At 43.2% G+C, this 9,958-nt stretch overlaps 1 protein-coding gene across 1 annotated transcript; it reads left to right on the plus strand.

Moving 5' to 3' along the window:
• Positions 1–432: 432 nt before the first annotated feature.
• LOC138663743 (uncharacterized) lies at positions 433–2,457 on the plus strand. Its single transcript, XM_069750073.1, has 2 exons — positions 433–671; positions 831–2,457. The coding sequence occupies exons 1-2, from the start codon at positions 556–558 to the stop codon at positions 1,708–1,710; spliced, it is 996 nt and encodes a 331-aa protein (XP_069606174.1). The 5' UTR covers positions 433–555; the 3' UTR covers positions 1,711–2,457.
• Positions 2,458–9,958: the final 7,501 nt, after the last annotated feature.

A 9,958-nucleotide genomic window follows, 5' to 3' on the forward strand; every position in this document is an offset into this window, starting at 1 on the left:
GGATTTGGATGCAGGCATGGATGTTCAAGGGTTATTTGCTCGTGTGGATCAGCTTGCTGTAAGAATACAGAATATTCAATATTTTGTTGTTCAGACTCCGGCCTTAGGCTAGGTTCACATTGCGTCAAGTACATGGCATTAAACGCATGTACAGAAAAGGAGCAAAAATATGTGAAATTCGTCGTCACGGTAACGCTAGCGTTAACGCATGTGATCGCGTTTTTTCATTTTGATGTCCGTTTACGAAGTATCCGTTTGTCACTGTCAATAAAGTTGTTCGTTTTTTTTTTTTTTTTCCCTTTTGTCATTGTCGGGTGTGGGCACAGACTCATTCTCCATTTTGAAAGCATTGAGTGAACTTCTGCTAGCAAGATGTTTGTGTCTGAGCTCGTCAGATTTCGCTTGATGCGGTTGCGACTTCGGCAGAGAAAGCGTAGTTCGCAAAGGAGATATTGGATCCACGAAGTGAATTTCTTGCGGAGTACATATGGTGCCTTTCACACCCTGTATGTGCAGCTTCGGGATCATCCCTTCAAATTCCAACGCTATCTACGGATGTCCATTGAGACCTTTGATGTTCTGCTCTCACATGTGAAGGATGAGATACATCATCATCGCAGCACTTTTCGTGAAAGCATCAGTGCGGAGCAACGTTTAGTAGTGACTGTGAGGTAATTATACATTTTTTTTATCATTCTATTGACAAAGACTAGATCTCGGTATCGTGTGGCCTAATGTTCATTTAGCAATTGTATATTCTATTGTAACTAGCCATTAGATGATCATTAAAATCCTAATTTTTTTTGCTTTTTGTTTTTGAATGTCGACAGATATCTGGCTACCGGAGAAACTTTTGCGTCACTGCATTATCAGTTTAGACTTGGGAAGTCAACAATTTGTCAACTGGTTCGGGAAACTTGTGATGCCATTTGGAACAACTTGCAACCACTTGTGCTACCAACACCAACATCAGAAATGTGGCTAGCGCTTTCCCAACAGTTTGAGGATGTGGCTAATTTCCCCAATTGTATTGGTGCCGTGGACGGAATGCACATTCGGATTCAGAAACCTGCGCATAGTGGTTCCCTCTACTATAACTATAAGAAATACTTTTCTATAGTATTGATGGCGATTGTGGATGCCAGGTACCGTTTTGTTGCTGTGGATATTGGTGCTTATGGCCGGACTAACGATTCCAGAGTATTCAGAGACTCCAACATGGGCCGATGTTTGTACAGCCAACGTTTAAACATACCCTCATCACGACCTCTTCTGGGGACCGAAGGCCCAAGTTTGCCCTATGTTTTAGTTGGTGACGAGGCCTTCCAACTAGGACAAAATCTCCTCAAGCCCTACTCAAGCCGTAGTCTAGACTCCAGCAGGCGCACTTTTAATTATCGCTTGAGCCGGGCTAGACGTTATGTGGAGTGTGCCTTTGGGATTTTGACATTAAAATGGCGGATTTTACTAACCTGCATGCAACTGCAACCAGAAAATGTGGACCGTGTTGTGAAGGCGTGCATCTGTCTGCATAATTTTGTGGCGAGACATGAACCCCAGGTGGTAGACCCCGATGATTGCGAGTCGAACCTCAGTAGCATTGAATCGAATGCAGTTCGGTCAACAGCACAAATAATGAGGATTCGTGATCAATTTGCACATTATTTCACACATGAAGGCCATGTTCCATGGCAAGACAGATACGTGTGAAAATATTGTAAGGTCTTCCTGATGTCGTGTAAAAAGTTATGTTGTTTAACCTGATGTCGTGTAAAAAGTTACGTAGTGTAAAAAGTTACCTTATGTCGTGTAAAAAGTAAAAAGTTGTTTAACCTGATGTCGTGTAAAAAGTTACCTTATGTCGTGTAAAAAGTTACGTAGTGTAAAAAGTTACCTTATGTCGTGTAAAAAGTTGTTTAACCTGATGTCGTGTAAAAAGTTACCTTATGTCGTGTAAAAAGTTATGTTGTGTTAAAAGTTAAAGTCATACAAGAATCTTAAATTTGAAACAGTTTACTAAATGTTTATGGATTTTTCCAACAAACTGTTGGTACACAGGTTTAACATATGATATCCCATAGGGATGAAAAAAAAGGAAAATAGAAATTCACAACAAAAAACATAACAAAAAAAAAAAGAAAACTTGCAACGCGGTAATTGCACCTGGCTGGGGACAGTGAACGGTACTAAAGACTTTGGTACTGCACGGGAGTATTGTCTGCCCAACTATATGATGGACTGCTACATTGTCTATGAGGTTCCACGCTCGTTTCACCCCGGCCTCTATATTGAGGGTTGTAGGCCGGCATGTCCATTCTTCTTGTTCCCGATGGAGCGGGTTCCTGGGGGCCCACAAATTCCTCTAGAAGCTCGTTCAGTCTTTGTCTAAACATAAGGTTTCTATGTGCCGGGATATTTTGAGCGACAGGCACATAGGATAAGAAAAGTAGCTTTCACTCATTAGCAGAGTATACAGACTCGCGTGCTTGCAGCTCGGTAATTTCTCGCCTCAGGTCTTTGAGCTCACTGCGACACATGTCCTCTACCCGTTGGAGTCCATCCACGATAATTGCATCAGCTTCGTCTTTTTGTGATGCTCGCTTGCGTCCACGCTGTGATTGCAACCGGGCACTCACACCTGCAGCAACAGTGCTTCTATCCGCAGATCGTGGCTCGCTGATGCCAGACACATCTTCAGGTTGCGTTGGTTCCACTGGAGAAGGCTCCAGTTCCTCTGTCGGTCTAGGAGCAGCGGTACTGCATATCGTGCTGTAACCCAAAAAAAAAAAGTAAATTAGTTTCCTTTAAACAATTTTGTCTCGCACACAGACCTATTTGTACTTACGAGCGCTGAGACAATGTTTTTTGAAGAAAGAGCAGTTGGTCGTAATGCACATACGGGGTCACCCGTTTACCACTGGATCCGCTTGGTGCATTCTGACTGTTCCGGTAGTCACGGACAAAGCGATCGCGGATGGACTTCCAACGGGTATGGACAGCATCGGCTTTAAATAAAAAAAAAAAAATATATACAGTATATATAAAAAGAGTAGATAGTTTTAAGATATAGGAAAAATTGTTCATAGTTTGCTAGGATAGTTGACATATAGATAGTAGATAGATAGTTAAGAAATAGTTTAGAACTAGTGTATAGATAGATAGATATATAGTGTACAGATAGTTGATAATTGAGAGATAGACAACAAGTGGATAGGCTGATAGGATAGAATTTTTTTTTTTTTTTTTGGTTAACATTTTCCGATGTTACGTCACCAATATTTACCAATTTTTTTCTTTGAGGTTGTCGACTTCTCCATGTATCGGGGATCAAAGTGACAGATTATTTGATCCCACAACTTCCGGTTCTTCACGATGTCATGGTGGGAGCTGTTGCTCTGGTCCCATATGGAGGGGTTGGCTTCCACAAGGTTGATCAGTGTCTCGTTGTGGATAGTCAATGGCTCTTCGTCAACGACAATCCTTTTTTTTTTTGGCCGCTGACTTGGACTATGTAAACACAAAAAGTTATGTTGATAGTGTCAATTTCACTGGATGGCCATATTCATATATACAGAAATAGATACATAGATATAGCAATAGATAGATACATAGATATAGATACATAGATATAGATAGATATAGATATATAGATTTATAGATACATAGATATAGATAGATATAGATACATAGATATAGATAGATAGATACATAGATATAGCTAGACAAATAGATGGAGCGATAGATAGTTTATAGGTATAGTAGATAGAAAGTGAATAGATAGATTGTTGATAAATATTGGATAGAATATTTCTAATTTTATATTTCCCACTGGCAGTTGTGGCGACGACAGACGGCTAGGGACCTTCTTTCTTTTGTGTCCTCCGTGTGCCACAACCTATTGTGTATGTAAAATGTAAAAAAAAATTTTTTAACATTAAATAATGTAAACATTCATTGGATCAATAAATTTATGCCTGAAAAATTCAACATGTGTGCTATGTACCTTTGTGCTTTTAGCATGTTTTTTGGGGGGTGGTCTAGCAGCCTCAGGCTCAGAAGACTCCTATTCACAATAAAACAATAAACAGGATTGTTATGCCTAGCTCAATACAATGGAGTTTCACACAACATTATAGTGGTTTTTTAAAGTGCAAGCCTACCGACTGTGACGAAAAAAATCGCAGACACGCTGCTGGTGACATCTGTATCCGACATCTGTGTGCAACAAAGCAATACATGTTTAGTACACACACATCCGAAGGACATTACAGACTCCCATGATGTATACTGAGATATATATATAGAAATGTACTTACATTTCAGGAGAGCTATTGCAACACTCTGTCACGTGCAGTAAATGCGTGGGTGGTATATTCCTCCTTTAATGGCCGAAATCACATTTCCTGTCACATGACACATGTGACCACCCTCAAACGCTATTAAAACGTGTGGTCCTATTTGGAAATTTTTCATGATTTGCGTCTGACTGCGTTTGCCATAGCCTTCTATGGCAGAATGAACGTTTCCGTTAGTAGTGCGTTAGCTTGGCCCGACCCGAGAACGCTGCAAGCCGCGTTGAAGGTCCGTCAGAAAAAAAACGTTATGTGACAAACGCATACCAATTTAGGGATGCGTCACGATGCGTTAGACAATGCAAGTCTATGGGTGCGTTAGTATGTGCGTTACATTGCGTTTTTACTACTTAAAAACGAGTCCGTTAGACGGACACACCTAGCGCAATGTGAACCCAGCCTTAGAGCCTAGAATTCCTACTCCGGATTGGTTTTACGGGGATAGATCTAAGTTTCTGAACTTTAAAAATAATTGCAAATTGTTTTTTGCTCTGAAACCCCGTTCCTCTGGTGATCCCACTCAGCAAGTAAAGATTATTATTTCTTTGCTATGTGGTGATCCTCAGGACTGGGCATTCTCTCTTGAGTCAGGGAAACCGGCATTGCTTAATGTAGATGCATTTTTTCAATCGCTTGGATTATTGTATGACGAACCTAACTCTGTAGAGCATGCTGAGAAAACACTGTTGGCCCTGTGTCAGGGTCAGGAAGCAGCAGAGTTACTGTCAGAAATTTAGAAAATGGTCTGTGCTCACTGGATGGAATCAGGACGCTCTGGCAGCCATTTTCAGAAAGGGTCTTTCTGAAGCCCTTAAAGATGTTATGGTGGGGTTTCCCACGCCTATTGGTTTGAGTGAATCTATGTCTCTGGCCATTCAGATTGATCGGCGCCTGCGCGAACGCAAAGTGGTGCACCATAGGGTAGTGTCCTCAGAGCAGAGTCCTGAGCCCATGCAATGTGATAGGATTCTGACTAGAGCGGAACATAGGAGATACAGACGTCAGAATGGGTTGTGTTTTTACTGTGGTGACTCAGCTCATGCTATTTCTGATTGCCCTAAGCGTATTAAGAGGGTCGCCAGATCTGTTACCATTAGTACTGTGCACCCTAAATTTCTCCTGTCTGTGACCCTGATTTGCTCATTGTCAACTTTTTCTGTCATGGCATTTGTGGATTCAGGCGCTGCCCTGAACTTAATGAACTTAGATTTCGGTAGGCGCTGTGGTTTTTCTTTGCAGCCTTTGCAGAGTCCCATACCCTTGAGAGGTATTGATGCTACACCATTGACCAAGAATAAACCTCAGTATTGGACTCAGCTGACTATGCGCATGGCTCCTGCACATCAGGAAGATTGCCGTTTTCTGGTGTTGCATAATTTACATGATGATGTTGTTCTGGGTTTTCCATGGTTACAAGTACACAATCCAGTGCTGGATTGGAAATCTATGTCTGTGACTAGTTGGGGTTGTCAACGGGTACATAGTGACGTTCCTCTGATGTCAATTTCCTCTTCCCCCTCTTCTGATGTTCCTGAATTTTTGTCAGATTTCCAGGATGTATTCGATGAGCCCAAGTCCAGTTCCCTTCCTCCACATAGGGACTGTGATTGTGCTATTGACTTGATTCCTGGCTGTAAGTTCCCTAAGGGTCGACTTTTCAATCTGTCTGTGCCAGAGCATGCCGCCATGCGGAGCTATGTTAAGGAGTCTTTAGAGAAGGGGCATATTCGGCCGTCTTCGTCACCATTGGGAGTGGGATTCTTTTTTGTTGCCAAGAAGGATGGCTCCTTAAGACCCTGTATTGATTATCGCCTTCTTAATAAGATCACGGTCAAATTCCAATATCCTTTACTTTTGCTCTCTGATTTATTTGCTAGGATTAAGGGGGCTAGTTGGTTTACCAAGATTGACCTTCGAGGGGCATATAATCTTGTTCGTATTAGAAAGGGTGACGAATGGAAAACAGCATTTAATACGCCCGAAGGCCATTTTGAAAACCTGGTGATGCCTTTCGGGCTTTCTAATGCTCCTTCTGTGTTTCAGTCCTTTATGCATGATATTTTCCGCAATTATCTTGACAAATTCTTGATTGTGTATTTGGATGATATTTTGATTTTTTTCTAATGATTGGGAGTCTCATGTGAAGCAGGTCAGGATGGTATTCCAGATCCTTCGTGATAATGCTCTATTTGTGAAGGGGTCTAAGTGCCTATTTGGAGTTCAGAAGTTTTCTTTTTTGGGGTTTATTTTTTCCCCTTCGTCTATTGAAATGGATCCTGTTAAGGTCCAAGCCATTCATGACTGGATTCAACCAACATCTGTGAAGAGCCTTCAAAAATTTTTGGGCTTTGCTAATTTTTATCGCCGCTTCATTGCTAATTTCTCTAGTGTGGTTAAACCCCTGACCGATTTGACTAAAAAAGGCGCTGATGTGACTAACTGGTCCTCTGAGGCTGTTGAGGCTTTTCAGGAACTTAAACGCCGATTTACTTCTGCCCCTGTCTTGCGTCAGCCGGATGTGTCTCTTCCTTTTCAGGTTGAGGTTAACGCTTATGAGATTGGGGCAGGGGCCGTTTTGTCACAGAGGAATTCTGATGGTTCCTTGATGAAGCCATGTGCCTTCTTTTCTCGGAAGTTTTCGCCTGCGGAACGCAATTATGATGTCGGCAATCGGGAGTTGTTGGCTATGAAGTGGGCATTTGAGGAGTGGCGTCATTGGCTTGAGGGAGCCAAGCACCGCATTGTGGTCTTGACCGATCATAAGAATCTGATTTACCTTGAGTCAGCCAAGCGGCTGAACCCTAGACAGGCTCGGTGGTCCCTGTTTTTCTCCCGTTTTGATTTTGTGGTCTCGTATCTTCCGGGATCTAAGAATGTTAAGGCGGATGCCCTCTCTAGGAGTTTTTTGCCTGATTCCCCTGGAGTCCTTGAGCCGGTTGGCATTCTTAGGGAAGGGGTGATTTTATCTGCCATCTCCCCTGATTTACGGCGGGCGCTTCGGGAGTTTCAGGCTGATAAGCCTGACCGTTGTCCTGTGGGGAAGCTGTTTGTTCCTGATAGATGGACAAGTAAGGTAATTTCTGAGGTCCATTGTTCTGTGTTGGCCGGTCATCCTGGAATTTTTGGTACCAGAGATTTGGTTGCTAGGTCCTTTTGGTGGCCTTCCTTGTCGCGGGATGTGCGTGCTTTTGTGCAATCCTGTGGGACTTGTGCCCGGGCTAAGCCTTGCTGTTCCCGTGCTAGTGGGTTGCTTTCACCTTTGCCCATTCCGGAGAGGCCTTGGACGCATATTTCCATGGATTTTATTTCAGATCTTCCTGTGTCCCAGAGGATGTCTGTTATCTGGGTGGTTTGTGACCGGTTCTCTAAAATGGTCCATTTGGTACCTTTGCCTAAATTGCCTTCCTCCTCTGATTTGGTTCCATTGTTTTTTCAGCATGTGGTTCGTTTACATGGCATTCCGGAGAATATTGTGTCTGATAGAGGTTCCCAGTTTGTTTCCAGGTTTTGGTGGGCCTTTTGTGCTAGGATGGGGATTGATTTGTCTTTTTCTTCGGCGTTCCATCCTCAGACAAATGGCCAAACTGAGCGATCTAATCAAACCTTGGAAACCTATTTGAGATGCTTTGTGTCTACTGATCAGGATGATTGGGTGACTTTTTTGCCGTTGGCCGAGTTTGCCCTTAATAATCGGGCTAGTTCGGCTACTTTGGTTTCGCCTTTCTTTTGTAATTTTGGTTTCCATCCTCGTTTTTCTTCAGGGCAGGTTGAGCCTTCTGATTGTCCTGGTGTGGATTCTGTGGTGGACAGGTTGCAGCGGATTTGGGCTCATGTGGTGGACAATTTGACGTTGTCTCAGGAAAGGGCTCAGCGTTTTGCTAACCGCCGTCGCTGTGTTGGTCCTCGGCTTCATGTGGGGGATTTGGTCTGGTTATCCTCTCATCATGTCCCTATGAAGGTTTCTACCCCTAAGTTCAAGCCTCGGTTTATTGGTCCTTATAAGATTTCTGAGATTATCAATCCTGTGTCTTTTCGTTTGGCCCCTCCAGCTTCTTTTTCCATCCATAATGTTTTCCATAGATCTTTGTTGCGGAGATATGTGAAGCCCATTGTTCCATCTGTTGATCCTCCTGCCCCGTTGTTGGTTGAGGGGGAGTTGGAATATGTGGTTGAGAAAATCTTGGATTCTCGTTTTTCTAGGCGGAAGCTTCAGTATCATGTCAAGTGGAAGGGTTATGGCCAGGAGGATAATTCTTGGGTTGTTGCCTCCGATGTTCATGCCGCTGAGTTGGTTCGTGCTTTTCATTTGGCACGTCCTGATCAGCCTGGGGGCTCTGGTGAGGGTTCAGTGACCCCTCCTCAAGGGGGGGGGGTACTGTTGTGAATTCTGTTCTTGGATGTAAGTAGTATTTTTGTGAGTTCTGCTCTTGGGCTCCTCCTGTGGTCTTTAGTGGTATTGCTGCTTCTTGGATTTAGCTTCTCAGCTGTTTCCTTTGATTGTCTTTTGGGCTCGGCTATATTAGTCTGGCCTTAGCCCTCAATCAATGCCAGTTGTCAATTGTCTTTGCCTGGAGTCATTACTCTTTGGATTTTCCTGACACTCTGACCAAGTTCTGCTAAGCTAAGTCTTTCCATGTCCTTTGCAGTTCACTTATTGTGGACTTGTTGTTTTGTATTGTCTTGTCTTTTGCTCATTTGTCCAGTTTATCAGTATGGATCTATCTAGCTAAACTGGAAGCTCTGGGCAGCAGAGTTTGCCCTCCACACCTTTAGTTAGGTGTTGGAGATTTTTGCATTTCTCTGCGGTGGACTTTTTCTAGTTTTTTCTACTGACCGCACAGAGCTCTTTTCTGTACTTTCCTTTCAAGCTAGATGTGGCCTCCTGTGCTCAATCTTGTTTCACACTACGTATGTCATTTCCTTCTCCGCTCAGTCATTACATGTGGGGGGCTGTCTTTCCTTTGGGGATTTTCTCTGAGGCAAGATAGTTTTCCTGCTTCTATCTTTAGGGGTAGTTAGCTCTTAGGCTGTGACGAGTTGCATAGGGAGCGTTAGGAGCAATCCACGGCTGCTTCTAGTTGTGTGTTGAGCTTAGGGTCTGCGGTCAGTATAGATACCACCTGCTCAGAGCTAGTCTCATGTCGCTCCATAATCACCAGACCATAACAAGTCTTATCCTCTAGATAACCAAGAGAGCTTTCTTAGAATTGCTCACCTGATTTTGTTGAATGAAGAGCATGTAGCGATTTCGGCTGCTGCAGATCCACAAGCCGATCAACGGCCGTATGACAATATAAACTGTGCAGGAGGTGTGGGTTAAATCCGCGCTGCCTTAATGATGAAGTTCCAAGGATGATAAATTTAAAAGGTGGTTTCTTCAACGCGTTTCAAGGTCAGTGCGACCTCTTATTCAGGAAATTCCACATACAACATACCATGGTGGAATTTCCTGAAGAAGAGGTCGCACTGACCTTGAAACGCGTTGAATAAACCACCTTTTAAATTTATTATCCTTGGAGCTTCATCATTAAGGCAGCGCGGATTTAACCCACACCTTCTGTTAGGAAGGGACACGGCTGTAATCATGGCCACCAACATCTGCAACA

This window comes from Ranitomeya imitator, chromosome 2, assembly GCF_032444005.1.
Source record: "Ranitomeya imitator isolate aRanImi1 chromosome 2, aRanImi1.pri, whole genome shotgun sequence".
In the NCBI taxonomy this organism is placed as follows: Eukaryota; Metazoa; Chordata; class Amphibia; order Anura; family Dendrobatidae; genus Ranitomeya; species Ranitomeya imitator.

Coding starts and splice junctions, on each gene's coding strand:
- LOC138663743 (XM_069750073.1), top strand. CDS start 556: ATGTCCATTGAGACCTTTGATGTTCTGCTCTCACATGTGAAGGATGAG. Junction 672..830: donor CGTTTAGTAGTGACTGTGAG/GTAATTATACAT, acceptor GAATGTCGACAG/ATATCTGGCTACCGGAGAAA.